Here is a 21,712-nt window from a genome sequence, read left to right on the forward strand (position 1 = left end):
GAGATATACTGCAGCTTCCAAACCCAGCTTCGACACCCCAGCAACAACTACTACTGAAAAACTTAACCTAAAAATCCTGGATCTGGGGGAGTCTGACCCCACCCATCCAAAGTGTTTCTATTGTTCCAGCTTTAAGAAAAAAACATGGCCTCACAAGTTATTTACTTTATTGGAATCAAATAGACAGCTTATCACCTCTGTCTTTAAACCTCTTTTAAAAATAAACAGGATAAAATACACCTCTTAAAGCCACAGTACCATCACACTATCCATTCACATTTAGCACGTTTTATCTTAATATTTCTGAACTCACTAGAGCATGGTAAAGGGAGTAGTCCAGAATAAGTCCGACGAGGTCTTGCTTTTCAATTTCCTCCCAAGCTCTTGAAAATCAGATGAAAGGATTTCAATCATTTATTCCAATGATGTTGTTTCCCACATGGATCATGATTTCAGGCTGTTTCCTTTCCCTTCCATTTGTTTTGCAGCTTCTCGGTGGTGACAGGTGACAGGCACCAGGTTCATAGTCATTTGGTAGAGCTGCTGACAAAAGACATTTCGGTGAATTTTTTTGGTTACGGTTTGGACTCTTCTGCTTGAGCATGTGGTGGCAGCATATTCAATTGCGGCTTTCAGAAGAGAACTGGATAATATCCAAAGAGAGAGAAAATTGCAAGCTTTCTGAGAAATCCATCTACATTGCTCTGGCAGATTTGACAAGGGTTTGATAGGCTGAATGACCTCTTTCTGTGCTGTGGCCATTTTATGGTTCTGTGAAAATCAGTTTGGGAATGCCACTCTCCTAGAGGATTCCAGTGCTGACACTGTCTCCACACCCTGCTGGATGGCCAGCTGCTGAGTACTTATCTTCCTATACTTTCTATAAGCGTTGAGTGATCACCTCTGCAACATTCACTCCAGGAAATTCTCAGCCTCCCATAAGAAACTGTAAGAGATAGGAGTAGATTTAGGTGATTTGGCCTAATGAGTCTGCTGTGCCATTCAATCATGGCTGATGTTGCTTATCAAGAATCTATTATCTCTGTCTTAAATATACTTAATGACTTTGCCACCACAGCCCTCTGCAGCAATGAGTTCCACAGATTGACCACTCACTGAAGAAACTCCCTCCTCATCTCAAAGGATCATCGCTTCACTTTGAGGCTGTGCCCTCAAGGGAAACATCTTCTCACATCCACTCTATTCAGGCCTCTCAGCATTCTATAAGTTTCAATCAGATTCCTCTCATCTTTCTAAATTCCATAGAGTACAGACCCAGAGTCCTCAACCGCTCCTCATATGACAAGTACTTTATCTTCGAGATCATTCTTGTAAACCTCCTCTGAATTCACTCCAAAACCAGCATATCCTTCAGTCAATATGGGGCCCATAACTGCTCACAATATTTCAAATGTAGTCTGACCAAAGCCTTATACAGCTTCAGCAGTACATCCCTGCTTTTGTATTCTAGTCCTCTTGAAATTAATGCTAACATTGTATTTGCCTTCCTAACTGTCAACTGAACCTGCATGTTAACATTTCAAGAATCCTGAACTATGATTCCCAAGTCCTTTTGTGCTTCAGGATTTCAAAGCCTTTCCCTATTTAGAAAGTACTCTGAGCCTCTGTTCTTCCTACCAAAGTGCAGTACCTCACACTTTCGCACATTGTATTCTATCTGCCATCTCTTTGCCCATTCTGCTAGCCTGTCCAAGTCCTTCTGCAGCCTCCCGCTTCTTCAACACTACCTGTCCCTCTATCTATCTTTGTGTCATCTGCAAATGTAGCAACAATGCTCTCAGTTCCTTCATCCGCCTGGTTAATGTATAATGTGAATAGTTGTGGTCTCAACATTACCCTTGTGGAACTCCACTAGTCACCGGCTGCCATCCTAAAAAAGTCCCCTTTGTGTCTACTCTCAGCCTTCCTCTAGTCAGCCAATTCTCTATGTACCGCAATGTCTCAGCCACTAAACCATGAACTCAAACTGAGTGAAAAATATGTTCATCATAAACTTGGATAGTTTTCAAGGAAATGGAAAGGATACTTGTTAATGATCTAGATAGGAAAAATGTGTTGCTGGAAAAAATAGAAAAGTGTTTTTCCAGCAACAATTTTTCAGCTCTGATCTCCAGCATCTGCAGTCCTCACTTTCTCCTAAATGATCTAGATAGGAGCCATTTTTCCTTGACTGTCTCAGCAACTAGTGGCCGTGACTCTGCCCGTGAAGAGCGGCACCTGGACTCATTAGAACCTGCTCTGGGATTCCCAATTGGGCCTTTAAATGGTGCAGGATTTTTTTTAAACCAGTTGCCTCCTCCCTACTGCAACTAGAGCTTCAACATCCACAGGGCATGTAATAGAAGGTACTGCTGACATTGCAGAGCAACAGAATGATCTCTGAGCAACAGAATGATATCAAGGAGAAATCACATGCTTGCTTTTGTACAAGTTTGTGCAAAGGTGTCTGATGTTGGTCGGTGGGGATTGTGCTTAGATGGGAGTGCTTGAGGATCTGTATATTTATGTTTCTAACTGAGTGTGTATGTGTCTGGGGGCTGTGTATCTGAGGCTGTATATTTGGGTGTCTCTGTTTCAGTGGCACGGGGTTTTGTCTGGATGGTACATGTCTCTCACAGGCTGTGTAGCGGAGCTTCTGTTTGTGGGATATGTGTCTCTGTGTGTCTACAACAGTTGTGCCACTGAACCTCTGTACCTGGGTCATGTGTCGGGGAGCTTGTACATCAGGGTAAGGATGAGGGTCTGTACCTGGGGGATGTGTCTGGGTGAGTGTATATCTCTGAATTGGGTTGTGTGGCTGAGGGTCTATATGTGGGCTCTGTGTCTGGTGAATACTGCAAGGCTGTGGTGCTCACTCTATTTGTCAGCTCCCTGACTCTGGTTGTCTCTTTCCTTCCATTGCAGATGTGGAGGAATTATGGATTGGTCTCAATGACATCAAGCGTCAAATGAACTTTGAATGGTCAGATGGAACTCCAGTTCGCTTCACTTACTGGCATCCCTTTGAACCTAACAACTTTGCAAGTGGTCAAGAGGACTGTGTCACACTCTGGGGCTCGGTGAGAGATATGTTCACCTTTCAAGAAGTTGTTGGGGTTGGAGTAGAATACAAATTTAATTTAATCCTCTTGCATGTTGAATGGCCATTTTTATGCTCAGTAACATTTCCCTCTCTCTCAAGTGATCTAGAATTTAGTCCACTTTCTGTGGCCTCGAGGCATGTTGCTAATCCATGCTTTGCACTAAATTCAGTCAGAGTCCTACAGCATAGAAACAGGCCCTCTGGCACAAACTAATCCATGCTGACCCAAAATGTCCATCAACGCTTAACCCCATTTCCCTGCCCATATCCTTCTAATACTTTCCTATCTATGCATTCATCCAAATGTCTTTTAAATGTTAATGTATCCGCCTCAACCACTTCTGCTGACAGCTTATTCCATATGTGTGTCACCCTCTGTGTAAACAAGTTGCCCCTCAGGTTTGCTTTTATTCTTTCCCCTCTAATCTTAAACTGATACCCTCCAATCCTCGATTCCCCGACCCTGGGAAAAAGATTGAGTGCATTCACCCTATCCATGCCTCTCATAATCTTATATACCCCTACGAGGTCTTACCTCAGTCTCCTACGCTTGAACGAAAAACGTCCTAGCTTGTCCAACTTCTCACTTTCACTCAGATCATTGAGTCCAGGCAACATCCTTGTAAATTACTTCTGCACTCTTTCCAGTTCAATGACGTCCTTCCTATAACAAGGTGACCAAAACTGAACACAATACTCCGTGTGCGGCCTCACCAACGTCCTATACAACTGCAACTTAAACTCCCAACTTCTATACTCAGTACCCTGACTGATGAAGGACAATGTGCCAAAAGTCTTCTTCACTGCCCTGTCTACCTGTGACTCCACTTTCAGAGGACTGTATACCTGAACTCCAAGATCCCTCTGCTCCTTAAGGCCCTACCGTTCACTATGAAACTGCTACCTTGATTTGACTTTCCAAAATGCAAGACCTCACATTTATCTATATTAAACTCCATTTGCCATTTCTTGGCTCACTTCCCCAGCTGATCAAGGTCCTGCTGCAATTTCTGATAACCTTCCTCACTGTCCACGATACCGCCTGTTTTAGGGTCATCAGCAAACTTACTAATCATGCCTTGTGCATTCTCTTCCAAATCATTGATATAGATAACAGCAATGGACCCAGCACTGACCCCTGATGCACTTTATAAGTTACAGGCCTTCAGTCCGAGAAGCATCCTTCCACTATTACCCTCTGCTTCATACCATTAGGCCAATTTTGTATCCAATTTGCCAACTCCACCTGGATACCATGCGATCTAACCTTTCAGAGCAGCCTTCCATGTGGTACCTTATCAAAGGTCTTATAGAAATCCATATAGACTACATCTACTGCCTTGGCCTCATCAACCTTCCTGGTCACCTCATCAAAGAACTCTAACAAATTTGTGAGGCATGATCTCCCACTCACAAAGCCATGCTGATTATTCCTAATCAAAGTCGAGTGTGTGGTGCCGGGAAAGCACAGCAGGTTAGGCAACATCCAAAGAGCAGAATCGACATTTTGGGCATAAGCCTTTCATCAGGAAGGACTTAGTCCTAATCAAATCCTGTCTTTCCAAATGCATGTATGTCTTATCCCTCAATCTTCTCAAGTAACTTACCTACCACAGATATTAAGCTTACTGGTCTATAGTTCCCAGGCTTTGTTTTGCAGCTCTTCTTAAATAATGGCACAACATTCCCGAGCCTCCAGTCTTCCAAGACCTCACCCGTGCTAACAATGATACAAAAATATCAGCCAGAGTGCCCACAATTTCTTTTCTAGCCTCTTGCAGTGTTCTTGGATATATCTGGTCAGGACCTTCATACATTCTAATACATCCAACACTTCCTCTATTCTGATATGGACTGACCCCAAGATATCACCACTAACTTCCCCAAGTTCCCAAGTCTTCATGTCTTTCTCCACAGTAAACATAGAAGATAAATATTCATTGAGAACCTCACCCATCTCTTGCAGTTCTACACATACATGTTCTCTCTGGTCCTTGAGGGACCCTATTCTCACTCTAGTTATTCCTTTTCCTTTAATATACTTAAAATACCTTTTGGATTCACCTTAATCTTCTCAGCCAAGGCTATCTCGTACTCCTTTTTCATCTCCTAATTTTTTTCAGTAGACTTCTGCATTCCCTGTATACCTCCAGGGATTTCCTTGATCCCAGTAGCCTATACCTGAGCCACGCCTCCTTTTTTTTCTGGTCAGAGCTCAATATTTCTTGTCATCCAGGGTTCTCTATTCCTGCCAACCTTGCCCTTCACCTTCACAGGAATGTATAGACCTTGAATGTAGCTATCTCACTTTTAAAGGCCTCCCATTTGCCAGAGGTCCCTTTGCCTGCAAACAAATTACTCCAATCAACCCCTGCAAGCTCCTGTCTAATTCCATCAAAATTCGCATTGCCCCAATTTAGAACTTGAACCTGTGTGCAAATTTTGTCCATCTTCATAACTATTTTAAAATTAGTAGAACTATGGTCACTGACCCCAAAGTGTTCCCCCACTGTCACCTCCGTTAACTGTCCTGCCCTATTTCCCAATAGTAGGTCGAGTTTTGCCCCTTCCCATGTAGGACCCTCTATAAACTGCTTGAGGAAACTTTCCTGAACGCATTAACAAATTCCACCCCATCTAAGCCCTTAACGATCTGGCAGTCCAATCTATGTTAGGAAAATTAAAATCCTCTGTAATGATAACCCTATTGCTCCCCAGTCTCCCTAATTATTTGTTGCTCTAATTCCTGTTGACTGTTTGGTGCCTGCAGTACAACCCCAATTATGTCACCATCCCCTTCTTATTTCTTAGCTCCACGCATAAAGCCTCACCAGAAGATCCTTCAGTTATTTCATCTCTGACTACTGCTGTGATACTGGCCGTAACGAAAAATGCAACTCCTTCTCCCTTCCTTCCACCACCTAAAGCACCTGTACCCTGGCACATTAAGCTGTCACATCCCTCCCTTAGCCATGTTTCTGTAATGGCTATAATATCCCAGTCCCACGTACCTATCCACATCCTGTGTCCATTGGCCTTACCTGTGAGCCCTGTTGCATTGAAGTAAATGCAATTTAATCCAACAGGCATTCCTTGCTCCCTTTGTCATCCAGCCTGTCCTGTCTCTTCAACCTAGTATTTCTGATTATTGTATCTTCTTCGAGCCTTGCACTTGCCTCCATGCTGCTAAGGATCCCACCTCCTTGCTAATCTTGTTTAAACCCTTCCTTGCAACACTAGCAAACCTGGTCCACCTCCAGTTCAGGTGCACCCTGTCCTCTTGAACAGGTCACCTCTACCCCAGAAAAGTTCTCAGTGATCTAAAATGTCATAGATACATACAGCACGGAAACAGACCCTTCAACCCAATTCATCCATACTAACCAGGTTTCCTAAACTGAACTAGTCCCATTTGACTGTGTTTGGCCCATATCTCTCTAAACATTTCCTATTTACATACCTGTCCAAATATCTTTTAAATGTACCCACCTCTACCACTTCCTCTGACAGCTCCTTTCATGTATACACCATCCTGTGTGTGAGAAGGTTCCTCCTCAGGTCCCTTTTGAATTTTTCCTCTCTCACCTTAAACCAATGCCCTCTAGTTTTGGATTTCCCTAACCTGGGGAAAAGACCTTTGCTATTCACTCTAACCATGGCCCTCATGACCATATAAAACTCCCATAACATTACACCTTAGCCTCCACTGCTCAAGAGAAGAAAGTCCCAGTCCATCCAGCTCTCCCAATAACTCAAAACCTCTAGTCTTGGTAACCCTGTAAATCCTTGTAAGTCATTTTTGCACTCTTTCTTTTTTAATAACATCCCACCAGTTATCCGAATAAGGAATTGCACTGTGGAAAGCAACTGAGTTCAGTATTGCTGATCCCACAGGAAAATTTCACAGTCTTCAAAGTTGAAGAGTTTTGATGGATCAGATTGAAAGGAGTGGAGGGTCAGCAAGGAGCGGGCAGAGGTTTCACTTTGTATGCAAAACATTAGCAGGAAAATGAGACCTTATTTTACACAGCACATTATGAACGCCAGAAGAATGTTTTCTGAAAGGGTGGGAGAAGTCAATTCAATAGTAACTTGTAAAAGGGAATTGAATAAGTAGTTGAAAAACACTTGAAAGGTTGTGGGGAGTAAGGTAAATTGAATAATCAAAGAATAGGTAAAATGGGCTGAATGGCTGCCTCCATATTTCAATGACTAATGGCAGCAGTATCTGAAGAAACCTTCTCTCACTGTGGTACCCTTCACTTGGAAGAGGCACCAGGGAAGTGCTGTTGGCAAAGATATCCATGTGAAATGTGAATTACTACGTTTTGCATATCTACTGATGAAAGAGATAAAAGTGAAATGGAGAAAATCATGAAAATTATATGGAATCAATTTTACTTCATGCAATGCTGAAGGCCTATCTAGGGCAAAATGTGAGCTGTTTGCAAGAGAACACTTCAGCAGGATTGTGGACACTGTGGCCCTGCAAGAAACAGAGTACTCCACCTATCGAACCAACATTCCTAGCTCTCAACCCATCACTAGCAGGGCTAATGAGAAATACACTTGGTTGCCTATGCTAAGGATGGAGGATCCTAAACTCAGATGATCCTTACTGTATCTCTGTCAAAATAGCTAAGCTGAGCAACACAAAAATCCAACCCCACTGTCCAACATCATTACACAGCCTCCACCATACCATCAATAAACACTGGTGACTTCAACAGCCAGCATCACACGTGAGGATTTCTCAACAACACCACTTTGGGAGAACAACTGTCAGACTGGACCCTCTGTGCATGACCTAAAATCTGTGTACAGTGCAAAGCAGTCCAGTGGATTCTGTTCAGTGACTATTCACCTGATCTTTGCTTCAGGACCCACAATAGCTGACTGCTGATGTGCTTCCAACAAATGATGACCATCTTCCCCCACTCCCAAGATTGACAAAACTTTCTTGGAACCTGTAGATCATTCATAACCATTTACACTGTTTCAGGTGAATCTGGGTGTGATGTAGGGCAGGGGAATCCCTGGGGGCTAAAACTTTGGTGGAAAGATAACTGCTATTTGCATCATAGTAACATCACTTAAGTTACAAGAGGTCATTGTACAAGTGACTAATATTTATAAATTCCTGTTGTCATGGCAAAAACAGAGGGCAGAAATACACAGCAGGATTGGTGACTCAAATTTGTCACCAATTACAGTGCTATGAAACTATAAATGCTTCCCCAGCAAATGGAACACCAATTGGGACACCAATGTTCACTTTTCACCAGTTGGGATACTAATGTTGACCTTTTGCCTAGCTTCCCCGTGCATTCTGATGAGCATAATGTTAAATAGTATTCCTAACAAACATAGGGAGGGATTGTGGTGTTCAGATTTCAGTTGTGAAGATATTTACTGTGATGTCCTGCTACACTCTACAGCTTGCTAGCATATCCCTCATCAGCAGGCAGTACAAGAACTGAACTACCCGAAGTTAACCAATCATGTTTCCAGTGTTTGAACTCTCATTCATTGAATTGGAGGGCCCTGTTGAATTGCTAGGTCTATTGGGAATAACCTGTTTTCTGTTGTTTATGCAGTGGATGATATATTTCTCTAACATGATGCATTATACGGGACTTCCTTTGCCTGTGTCACATGCAGTGAAGGGGCTGTCTGGAAATGATCATGTTGGGAAATAATTCAGTATCAGTGATTCTCCCTGCCAGGGTACTGCAAATACCCTCTCCAGCAATAAAGAAGTCTGGAGATACTAGCTGCTTCATCAATGAACTTCCCTCCATCATAAGGTCAGAAGGATGTTCCAGAACATCCTGGAATTCCCTCCTTACAGCATTGTAGGTAAAACTACAGCACAAGGACTGCAGCAGTTCAAGGAGGTAGCTCAACACCACCTTCTCAAGGGCAACTAGAGACAGGCAATAAATGCTGGTCCAGCCAGCAACACCCACATTCCACCAGTGAATTTAAAAATACCCTCTCTAGTATAAAGCAGTCTGGGGTATCTGAATCTGGGTGTGATGTAGGGCAGGGGAATCCCTGGGGGCTAAAACTTTGGTGGAAAGATAACTGCTATTTGCATCATAGTAACATCACTTAAGTTACAAGAGGTCATCATACAAGTGTCTAATATTTATAAATTCCTGTTGTCTTGGCAAAAACAGAGGGCAGAAATACACAGCAGGATTGGTGACTCAGATTTGTCACCAATTACAGTGACATATGTCACCTTCAGCTGATGTGATGTCTCCCCCCACCCATCCCCTCAGCAGGAACAACTGAGAGTGTGACTCCACCTTGTCCCAGTTGAGGCTGTGTCCTGCAAGAAGGAGCTGGTAATCAACTGTCAGTAAATAGACATGATGGATGACAATTAGGGCACCGGGAGATTTGAGACAAGGAAATGGAATCTGCTGTCAACAAGAACAGAGTCTGAGTGATCTGAAAAAAGGAAGGGGTTTAGCTGCAGGGATCGACTGTGGAGGGAAGGAGTGATGAGCTTGCTGTAGGGACAGGGTGGACTGACTGACCTTCAGGCAATTGGTGGAGGTGACTGTGGGTTCAGGGAGTGATGGGAGGTCAGAGTCTGGGGCGGAGTTGGGTGACCATCACTAGATGTGGGCTGGAGTATGCAGCAGAGTCGACCTGCTTGCCTCGGACTGACCAATCTTGAAGAAAGACAATGGGGAATGACCAGCTGTTTGAGGGGAGGATGGAGTAACTGGATCAGGGCGAGGTGGCTGTGTCAAGGAGGTGTGATTGGCTCTGGTTGGGGTGTTAGGGAATGAGTGACTTGCACAGGAGAGAGAGTGACCATCTCTGGAAATAGATGAGGAGTCATAATCAGCTGAGGAAGGGGTTGTTTAGGGAGGGAGTGACCGGTCAGAGGTGTAATGAGTGAGGAATAGGGGGATTACCAGAGTCCGTAATATATTAATGCTCAACTTGAGAATGATTGAATGTCAGGGGGAGAAAGGATTGATTAAGTGTTACTTGACCTTTACAAAACCACACAAAAAAAAAGAATTTGGATATGGGTTTTGTGTGTGTGCAACCAGAATAAAATCCCTTACATGGAACTGCTGCCTTAGATGAAACTTAAACTGGAATTCACAGTAAGATTTAACTCTGGGAAAATCATTTAGAGGTTTTTATTAATCAGTGCACTGTTAAATAGTGACAGTCAACTTGATGGTTGTCGTCGGACTAGCTAATGTATCTGTGTTTTCAACAGCACTCAATATCAAATACAACTGCTTTCTCTTTACTCATCTAGGAGGGACGTTGGAATGATGGGCCTTGTAACCTCACGCTGCCTTTCATCTGCAAGAAACCCAGTTGCTCCTCAGAAGAGGAGGAGGAGCTCTTGGAAGACAATCTTGGCTGTGCAAAGGTCAGTAAATCAACATTGTCCTGTCCACCTCATTGGCTTGCCCTCTCTTCCTTTCTCATTTGAACCTTTTCCTCTAATCGCTTGGAACATCTCATCCCCTCTCCCTTTTCTTCTTTTCTCTCTCCATCTCACCTGCCTCTCTTCCTCCCTCCCTCCCTCCCCCCTCCTTGCCTCTATCCCCCCTCCATTCTCCTCTGATGACCAGTTGATAACCAGTTAACTGATCATGACCTAGCTGTCCAACTGATCTCGAGTATCAGGAATTATTACAAGCTACAGTACAATGTCAGTCAAAGTACAAACTGATTTGGAGATGCCGGTATTGGACTGGGTGTACAAAGTTAAAAATCATACAATATCAGGTTATAGTCCAACAGGTTTATTTGGAAGCACTAGCTTTCGGAGCGCTGCTCCTTCACCAAGTGGTTGTAGTGTGAACACAACCACCTGATGAAGGAGCAGTGCTCCGAAAGCTAATGTTTCCAAATAAACTGTTGGACTATAACCTGGTGTTGTGTAATTTTTAACAAACTACAAACTCTTCCCTTAAGAGTTTGTTCATATACTAATGTCACACAGCCAAGGTCAACTGGCTTGTTATCACCCATTATGTACTGTCTCCAAGTGTTAGAAATACCTCGATTTTAAATTTTTAATGAAGCCTACCAGTGATTTGCCATAAACTGGTTAATGGCAAAATGGTGATTATCACCTTATTCACATTGCACTGCATATTCTATTATGATATTCTTGGTTTGTACAGATTTGAAATAAGGCTGCTTACAATATTATTTTAAAAGCAAATAGCCACTAAATAGGATAACCTAACCATGTGACGAAATATGGTGTGGGTCAAAACAACAACTAGAAGAACCAGATGTGGGATAAAGCAAGACCCCCACCACCTTCTGAAGGGTAACTAGGGACGGATAATAAATGGCTAGCCAACAATGCCCATTCCCCATGAGAGAATAAAAAAAGATGATTTTTGGAATTACAACTATTTAACCTGTACCTGTGAAAATTTGTCTGTTCTAAGTGATTAGTCGGTTCCCAAACATCAGAATTGCGGCCATTAGCATTGGGAAAGAGGATGATGAAACTGGCTCCCTGCACAGAGACTGGCACAGACTGGCGAAGATTTGTAGGAGCTGGCAGGTTTACAGTTTGAGATTTATGATGATGCCAGACTGTCGAATTGCCTTATTAAATGGTTTCTGATGTTTTATTTTCCATGATGGGTTCTCATTTTTACTGTAGCTGGCCTCTCCCCCTTCTGGGAAATATGATATTGAAGGAGTCCATTTGGTTCATCGAATCTATACAAGTTCTCTAGATAGATTGTCAGTCTCATTGTCACACCCTGTCCCTGCAAGTATATTTCCCTATTACCCATCCCATTTTCTTTTGAAATCCTTGATCCTCTCCATTTCACCTCCCTCACACACGGGGATTGCCAGTTCATTAACAGTCTGGGTAAAAAAAAAAAGTCTTGCTCACAGTAGTTCCTGCCCTGACCCACCACCATGCACTACTTGCCATAAATCTTCAATCTCTGCCTTCTAGTTCATGTATCATCAGCAAATGAGAGCAATTTTTTCTTGTCTATATTATCCTGGTATAATCTTGTACATCTCTATCAAGTGCACATTTTCTTAATCTCCTTTGCTCCAGGGAGAACACCTTTTTCAGAACTATAGAATCTCTACAATATGGAAGGAGACCATTCAGCCCATCGAGTCCACACCAACACTCTGAAGAGCATCCCACCAAAAGCTAGGCCACCACCATATCCCATAACTCCACATATACCATGGCTATCTACCTAGCCGACACATCCCTGTACACCATGGACAATTTCAGTTTGGCCAGTCCACCTAATCTGCACATCTTTGGACTGTGGGAGGAAACCGAAGCACCTGGAGGAAACCCACAGGGAGCATGTGCAAACTCCACATAGAAAGTCACCCAAGGCTGGAATCAAACTTAGGTCCCTGGCACTGTGAGGAAGCAGTGCTAAACACTGAGCCACCTTGCCGCCCTTTTCCAACTTAGTGGCTTGCACAGATTTCCACCCTCTTTCCACTTCCATTACCATTGTGTAGACTCATTGCCATTCCCTTTAATGCAATTTGCAATGTCAGAGATTTTAAACAATGTTTATAAATGGGAGTTTGTTCTTGTTTTACTTTAATGATTTCTTCAACAAGCCTGTGAATGGTACTGATCTAGTGCTGTGCTCTCAGTTCTTTCCCATTGAACATCAAGTGAACTTTCTATTCCCGTTGGAGTAAAACCCCTTGAGGGATTTAGTTGACTGTTTTCAGTCACCATCCTTACACTTGAGAGGACGAGTTCAGTTTCCCTGATGTGAAAGGGAGAAAGAAGTAATTTCTGCACCCTGCAGTGGTCTTTATGAAGACATTGCTTACCATCTGTCGAGTTAAACTCTATTAATCTAATAGCTGAGCTCATTCTGAACCTCTGACCCTCCTGGCAGCCTGTGTTTCCTTTGTTACTCTAACTACTTCATTCTGTGCCAGAAATGATTTGCTACAGTCAGAAAATTCTCAATTCAACAGTATTTAGACTTAGACTGATTTTTTATTTTTGTTTGATTCCCAAACTCATTTTCTGGAATTAATCTTCTGATTCATTAGAGAATAAACAACCATCTTCGTGCAGGCTTAAGGAAGCTATGGAATGAAGTCCTAGGAACAGTGATACCATGGCAAGGAATTTTTCTAAACATGCAGGCTGGAGAGACCAAGAAAGAATATCAGAATAAAATTTCAGAATAGTATGCAATAGCTATATCGCACCAAACTGCCCCTCCCTCGCTTTCAGAAACGAAAGAAGGAAGATGGTGGAATAGAAACTTAATGTAGGAGGTCACATGCACAAACCAAGTGGTGTCCGATCAGCCACAGCTAATATTCAGCTCCATTTTCTTCAGTAGATTGGAATACCAAGAGGGTTTCAAAATGGGAGGCTATTGTGTCATGCCCTGTTTAACAATGCCACCTAAGATGAGTTTATATTCCTAGTGCACATTAAATTAGATGGCCCTTCACCCTCTGGCTTCAAGCAGCATTTGTAAATGGAGGTGTGTGGCCTGTCCACCACCCATCTGCCTGTATGCATCCTACCCATCTACACAGCCCCGATTTGCCTACCACCCAACTGCCCCAATGTGTCTCCCATTTTACAAGAAGCAGTTGGGACTTTGGGTGACCCACTCACCTGTGTGTATTGTTGCCCTTAAAGTGGCCAGTTAATGATTCATGGTATGTTAAATGGCTGCGGGGCAGCAGGAATCAGTGCAGGCTGTTTCCTGCGTGCTGAGGGAGCCCCTGGCGTCTGAGGAATCCTGCCCCAGATGTTGAGCATGGAGTCTGTTTTGTGGCTCCCTTGATTTTCTGTCCATTAGAATTAGCAGACGCTTTGCATGAGGTTTGTAAATGTGTATGAGCACCCTCAGATGTTGGGAGTAGGTTTTCTTCATGTCCTCCAGTCTAGTATCAAAGAGCCCCTAAAGGCTTGCTGCCATGGGTTTGTTTCACCTGAGGCCATTTGAGATGGAGAAGGGAGTTGGTATAAAACCATCAGACTTTCTGCAACACACGTTCCCTGGGTCTGAAGGAGTACAGAGTTCCCTTTTACACATCATCAATTATAACACAAATTTTTTTCATGGCTTTGAAATACTTTCCAGATGCTTGGTATTAATCTCAGATCTAAATCTTCTTGGTAAGTGCATTGATGTTGAAACCCGCCAGAATAGTAAGAATGTTAATTTTTGCATATGACTTATCTGAGTAGTAACAGACATTAACAACAAAGCTGGAGGATTAGGAGGGAAAGTAACTAGTGTGTTCTGGTGTAATGAAGTATGTTTTCAAAACAGTAAAAATGCTATTGCTCTCCTGTATCTTGAGCTCCCTGTCAGAAATAGGATCCAGGCTTCTTATGTTCAAATGAAATAACTGTTGTTCTTGTTTTAGGCTGTTGTTAGTTACAGTTCTGAGATGATGCAGGTCTGTTCATGGAAGCTACCAAGTCAAGAGCTGGAACTCCATTAATGGCAACACTGCCTTTCACTTGTGATGCAAAGATGTGTAATTTTCAATGTTACTTAGTATGAGTTTGGGTTTCTGCCTTATTTTCTGCCTGTCTGAACTTAATAATTAACTTGTGATTATTTCTCTAACTATGGCGATTTCTTCCAAAAAGGTTTTGAAGCCTGGCTGTAGAGTGAGTGGTTTTTATGCTTTAATAGGCGCTTGTTAATTTAGATTATTTGTGACCCAGTAAGGGCCTTAAAGTTACGCTCAAGAGTTCTGAAATTTGCTTTTTTTAAAACTTAAGGGAGACTCCCATAGCTGAAAAAGAATTTTAATTTCACTTTTGACTTTGTGTGGGGCAGTCCTGTGAAGTTCTTGGAATAGGCTGGCTGTATAAAGCAGTGCTTCTGAGAAAGGACTAATAAATATTGTAAACTAAATTAGTTTGGAGTGAAGAATTAGTGTTAATCTGAGATCAGAAGTGCTGGGATAAAAAACTTCAAAGATGTTACTTAAAGCTGAGTACATTGGAGCTTAGAAGTGTGGTAGCTCCACGAAGAGCCATTAATTTCCAACCTAAAATATGAAGTCACAAGTGACCTAAACCTAATGAGCTGTTAGGTACAGGGACTCTGTTCTGAGTATTATACAAGTGGTGTTTTGGGAACTGTACTAGACGTGTATTATACAAAACCTGTTTTGTGTCATTTCAATGTATTAAGGAATGTTTTGGGATTAATTCTTTTACTGTCTGTTTAAAAATCTTGGAATTTGTATAATTTTGGGTTATTCTATTTTATCTAATTTTTGTAATAAACTTCATTTGATTGTTAAAGCAAAGTCTGCAGCATATGTGTTTAAGTTTCAGTGACAGACTAGTTTGTTACATCAAAACAAATAAAAATAGGATCTGTCAAGCCAGATTCCTATCTGGGATTTGAGCTGTCTGGTAATAACTTCAACTGGGATCATGACAAACTGCTCTGACTGGTATAGCACTACATCAGCCCATTTGGTTTTTCACTAACAAAGTGTTTCCTCTCACTCAGGGTTGGAGGTTGCACGGCTCTTCCTGCTATTTTGTGGGTGAGGAATCAGTGACCTTTGATGAGGCCTTGAAGAAATGCACAGGACAAAGGTCCACCCTTGTGACGATTCTGAACAGGTACGTGAGAATCCTGTAGTCACACAAACTGAGGGTGAACAGCTTGGGCCTTAGTGCTCCGACTGCAGCACCAAATAGATCAGTATTGCCAGGGCCTCTGTGCATCCCTGCTTTTAATCATACCACCACTGGTGCCTATGCCTTTGTCTTCCTAAGCCCCAAACTCTGGAATTCCGTCTTTATACACTTCCCTATTTTTCAACCTCACTTACCTCCTTTAAGGCACTCCTTAAAATGTATCTTTTTGACCAAGCTTTAGATCAACTAACCACAGATCACCTCATATGGCTCGGTGTCATATTTTATTTAATGATGCTCTTGTGAAGCTTATGGAAAAGGCATTATGTAAATACAAGTTGTTGTTCGCAAGTTGCCGATTTACGTCTTCCTCTCTAGTGTGCACCACATGGAATCAGTCTCTCTCAGGAGCTGTTTAGGTCACGTAGCATGCTGAAGGACTCCTTCCCTACTTCCCGTAGTAGTCCAGTATGACCTTATCATAGTACAACACCTTGAACAAAATTTGTCTGGCTTTAACAAAATTTGACATCCTATCACATTAAAGGATCAGACAGATGACAAAATCCTCAGTGATGAAAATAGCTTTGAAGGAGCATCATAAAAGAAGAGGGAGAGGGAAGGAAGGATAGATTTGCGAGGGCCTCTATGCATCTCTGCTCTTAATCACACCACCATTAATTTCCCATTAAATACAAATCAACTATGCCTTGAGTATGTTAGTTGCACATTTTAACTACTTTCTGAAATTCCCTATCATAGAGTCATTCAGCATGGAAACAGATCCTTCGGTCCAACTTGTCCACGCTAACCAGGTTTCCCAAACTAAACTATGCCCTCTAGGTTTGGTGAGAGGGGAAAGATTGAAAAGGATTTCAGGGGCCACTTTTTCACACAGGATGGTGTATGTATTGAATGAGCTGTCAAAGGAAGTGGTAGATGCAGGTACAATTATAACTCCCTTCTCCATCTCAAATGGCCTCAGGTGAAACAAACCCATGGTGGGCAGTTGAGGGGGGAGATAAACTGACACTGATGGGCCGTGGGATCCCACAAAGTTCTCAATTAGTCTCTGCTCCCTCTTCACCACTTTACATTTCCTGAGAACAGGCACAGGGAGAGTTTTTACCTCACATTGGAATGTTACAGTCTGAACTTGCACACGGAGTTGCGTGTGCATTTTAATTGCACCACTACCACCACGACCCCGAATCACCACCAAGTACTCTGTGGCTTGCAGAGGGAGAGGGTGTTCCTCAATTGATGTGAGTTTGCTTTATAGTCATAGAGTGAAATTGGGTAGATATTCGGAGACAAGTAACCAAGGGACATTATCCGGGGTACATGAATAATTGGGATAATTGGCCAGGCATGCGGTGTTGCAATTTCTACCTCTGTCATAATTTGGAATACCCACATCTGGAACTCTGACTTTACCATTCATTGAAAGGTTGTTGATGAATATCCCATTAATCTAATCTGTTCTTTAGAAGCTATGTTTTACTCTTTTGAAGCTGCTGTCGTTTATGACTCTGATCTCTGTGCTTTCTGTTAGATTCGAGCAGTCATTCATCATCAGCCTTATCCTTGGTCGCTCCGGCAACTTCTGGACAGCTCTACAAGACGCCAACCACCCGGGGGTCTTCCAATGGATGGGTGGTGATGCCGTCTCCTTCACTAACTGGAATCTAAACCAACCAGGTAATCATGTGACTCCCTTAGACTTTGCCGATCAAGTGGAAGCTTTTAGGAGGGTTAATTTTCTCTGGATATGAATGTAGATTGAGAATGTGCATTTGTACAAAGTCAAATTGCATTGTCTCAGAAATGACCTTAAAGGGCTGAATGGCTGCCACTTGCTCCTAACTCCTGTGTTCCCATACACATCATACTCATGGGGAGTGGCCTAAAAAAGTGCTCAACCCTGATTCCAGATTCATGAGGTCTCTTTGCATCAGGTTAAGCAGAAGGTTTTACCAGGGTGTCTCTTGGACATTAACCTCCTGCTGATTTACTGAGTACTGATCCCCTCCCCACCAACCCTCAATTGATGAGTCAGTTCTGCTCCATGTTGAACACCCCTTAGAAGTACTGACAGTGACAAGGGCATGTTATGTCCTCTCAGTAGAGGCGTCAATGCCCATTACCAAGCTGGCCAAGTAATAAAGTACGTAGCTGCCAGACTGGGTCTGCCAATTTAACATGTTATGTGAGGCCCTTTTAGGAAGACTGACTGTAACATGATTGAATTCTTAATTAGAATAGAAAGTGAAGTAGTCCAATCCTAAGCTAGGGCAAATTTAAACAAAGGAAACTATAAATGTATGAAACATGATTTGTCTGCAATATAAGAGATAACTTAATTAAAAGGCATTCTTTCGGGAACAAATATATGTACTTCAACATTATTAAAACTTTCTGGTACAAAAATACAACAGGACAACCATGACTAATGAAAGAGGTTAAGGATAGTATTAGATCCAAAGTGGAGTCCTATAAAATTGAAAGGAAAAATAGCAAGTCTGACCATTGAGAGCAATTAAGAAGTCAGCAAAGACCAAGACTTGGATTAAGAAGGGAAAAATAGAATATGAGTAAAGAACATAAAAGCAGACTATAAAAACTTCTAGAAGTATGTAAAAAAAGAAAGATCAATGAAGACAAATGTTGCTCCCTCACAGGAAGGGGAATGTAGTACTGTAATCAGAATTTTGGGAGCTAAGTAGAAAATTAGCAAGCAGAACCTATGAAGTCGTAATTTCCAGATTACTTCCAGTGCCACATGCAAGTGAGTCCAGAATTAGGAAGTTAAACAGATAAATGCATGGCTGAAAATATGGTGCATGAGAGAGTGATTTAGATTCCCAGGACACTGGATCTGACTTTAGAGAAGATGGCACCTATGTAAGCTGTGCTACCTATGGGCGGCACAGTGGCACAATGGTTAGCACTGCTGCCTCACAGCGCCAGAGACCCGGGTTCAATTCCCGCCTCAGGTGACTGAATGTGTGGAGTTTGCACGTTCTCCCCGTGTCTGCGTGGGTTTCCTCCGGGTGCTCCAGTTTCCTCCCACATTCCAAAAATGTGCAGGTTAGGTGAATTGGCCATGCTAAATTGCCCGTAGTGTTAGGTGCAGAGATAAATGTAGGGGTATGGGTGGGTTGTGCTTCGGCGGGTCGGTGTTGTCTTGTTGGGCCGAAGAGCCTGTTTCCACACTGTAAGAAATCTAATCTAATTGTATTTGAACAAAGTCAGATTTCCTTATGGGCTGTTTTTCTGGTGCTATTGGGGAGGGTTTAAACTAACTCAGCAGGGGTGTGGGAGCCAAGGGATAATGCTAAGGAGTAATACCAAAGAGCACAAACTGCTAGAAGAGAATATAGCTCTAAAATAGAGAATAATAAATTAGTAGGTAGAGTCAGAGTAAAGGAGAAAATAACAAATTCTAAATCAGGGTTACAGTGTGTGTGTAATGCACTGTGTATAGTTAAAAAGACTGGGGTTACATGTATAGACTGCCGTGTAGAATTATGTTGTTGAGGCAATAACAGAGACTTGTCTGAAGGTAGTTCAAGTCTGGATGTTAAATGTTCTTGGTTGCAAGGTGTTCAGAAAAAATAGAAAAGACTAAAAAGGAGTTGCATTTTTGGTTAAAGAGAGCATTGCAGAAGAAAGAGGATTCAAGAATAGAATCAATTTGGTTAGCTGTAACAAACTAGAAGGGTGCAGTTACATTGATTGGTGCAATTTGTAGACCACTAACAAGTGGGAGGGATGTAGAACAAATCTGCAAGGAAGTTACAGAGAGATAGACATATCATAGAATAATTATAGCAGGGAATTTTAATTGCCAAACTAGAGACCAGGATAATAGTAGCGTAAGGTGCAATGAGGGGAAGGTGTTCATCAGTGTGTTTGGGAGAATTTCCTCCAGCAGTATATGTGAAGTATAACAGGAAGGAAGTCACTGCTGGACCTGGTTCTTGGAAATGAGGTGAGCCAAGTAAGTCAAGTGACAATGGGGTAATATTTAGAGCCTGGTAATCATGATAATCATGAGGTTTCGGATGATAATGAAAAAAAACATTGGTCAATCCAGCAGAAGAATCCACCTGCCAGAGAGCCAATTTCAATGAGGCAAGAAGAGAGCTGGGCAAGACAGACTAAAACAGAGGGTTGACCATAGCTGAACAAAAGGAGAAAGTGAGGACTGCAGATGCTGGAGATCGGAGTCAAGAGTGTGTTGCTGGGAAAACACAGCAGGTCAGGCAGCATCCGAGGAGCATGAGAATCCCTTCATCAGCATAAACCCTTCATCAGGAATGAGGCTTGTGGGCCAGGGCTGAGCGATAAATGGGAGGAGGGTGGGATGGGTAGCTGAGAAAGCGATACGTGGATGAAGGTGAGGGAGAAGGTGATAGGTCAGAGCATGGATTGATGGACAGGTCAGGAGGGCAGTGCCAAGTTGGAGGCTTGGGACTGGGATAATGTGGGGGGAGGGGAAATGAGGAAGCTGTTGAAATCCACATTTATCCCATGTGGTTGCAGGGTCCCAAAGATGGAATATGAGGCTTTCTTCCTCCAGGCGTCAGGTGGTAACAATTTGGCGGTGGAGGAGGCCCAGGACCTACAAGTCTTTGACGGAGTGGGAGGGGGAGTTGAAGTGTTCAGCCACGGGATGGTGGGATAGTGGTCTTTGGGACACTCCTACTCCGTCAAGGACATGCAGGTCTTGGACCTCCTCCACCGCCAAACCGTTACTACCCTACACCTGGAGGAAGAATGCCTCATATTCCACCTTGGGACTTGCAACCACCCAGGATAAATGTGGATTTCAACAGCTTCCTCATTCCCCCTCCCCCCTCATTATCCCAGTCCCAAGACTCCAACTTGACACACCACCCCCCCCGGACCTGTCCATCACTCCCCACTCTGACCTATCACCTTCTCCCTCACCTTCATCCGCCTATCGCTTTCTCAACTACCCCCCCATTTATCTCTCAGCCCCAACCCACAAGCCTCATTCTTGATGAAGGGCTTATGCCTGAAACGTCAATTCTCTTGTTCCTCGGATGCTGCCAGACCTGCTGTGCTTTCCTAGCAACATACTGTCATAGCTGAACAATAGGCTACCTTCAAAGAGGAGATGGTTTAGAGACAATCACAGTATATTCCCTCAAAAGGGAAAGGTAGGACAAGCAACCAAACTCTCCCTGGAGACAGAAATCAAGTTAAAGAATAAAAATGTGCTGGTGACAGATATCAAGTAGAAAATTGAAGAGGTAACGGAGAGGTGATGAGGCAAGGCCATTGGATATCTAAAAGGCATTCGATACATAACGTGTTTGTGATGCAAGTTTTTGGTCGTGGGGTAAAGAGACAACAGAAACATAGTAAAAACTGACTGAAAGATAGTTCACAGAATAATGAGGGTAATGAATATCTTTTAGCTGAAAAGTTTGTAGTGGAGTTCCCCCGGCATTGGTATTGAGACCCTTGCTTTCCCGTCATAGACAAACGAACTAGACAAGGTTCAAAGTTTGTGAGAAGATTTGTAGCTCGGGTGCTCGTTGCTGTGGTTCTGTTCGCCGAGCTGGAAGTTTTTGTTGCAAACGTTTCGTCCCCTGTCTAGGTGACATCCTCAGTGCTAGGCAGCCTCTGTGAAGCGCTTCTGTGGTGTTTCCTCCGGCATTTATAGTGGCCTGTCCCTGCCGCTTCCGGTTGTCTGTTTCAGCTGTCCGCTGTAGTGGTCGGTATATTGGGTCCAGGTCTATGTGTTTGTTGATGGAGTGTGTGGATGAATGCCAAGCTTCTAGGAATTCCCTGGCTGTTCTTTGTTTCGCTTGCCCTATAATGGTAGTGTTGTCCCAGTCAAATTCATGTTGCTTGTCGTCTGCGTGTGTGGCTACTAGGGATAGCTGGTCGTGTCGTTTCGTGGCTAGTTGATGTTC

At 42.9% G+C, this 21,712-nt stretch overlaps 1 protein-coding gene across 1 annotated transcript in view; it reads left to right on the plus strand.

Annotated features, from left to right (window-relative positions):
- The window catches only part of LOC122539641 (C-type mannose receptor 2-like), a 267,205-nt gene that overhangs the window by 122,121 nt on the left and 123,372 nt on the right, over window positions 1–21,712 (plus strand). The window contains exons 6-9 of the mRNA XM_043674640.1: window positions 2,926–3,080; window positions 10,398–10,514; window positions 15,628–15,743; window positions 17,317–17,462. Coding sequence (XP_043530575.1) covers window positions 2,926–3,080; window positions 10,398–10,514; window positions 15,628–15,743; window positions 17,317–17,462 — 534 coding nt within the window. The remainder of the gene's footprint in view (window positions 1–2,925; window positions 3,081–10,397; window positions 10,515–15,627; window positions 15,744–17,316; window positions 17,463–21,712) is intronic.

The sequence above is a fragment of the Chiloscyllium plagiosum genome, chromosome 33, assembly GCF_004010195.1.
Source record: "Chiloscyllium plagiosum isolate BGI_BamShark_2017 chromosome 33, ASM401019v2, whole genome shotgun sequence".
Lineage (NCBI taxonomy): Eukaryota > Metazoa > Chordata > Chondrichthyes > Orectolobiformes > Hemiscylliidae > Chiloscyllium > Chiloscyllium plagiosum.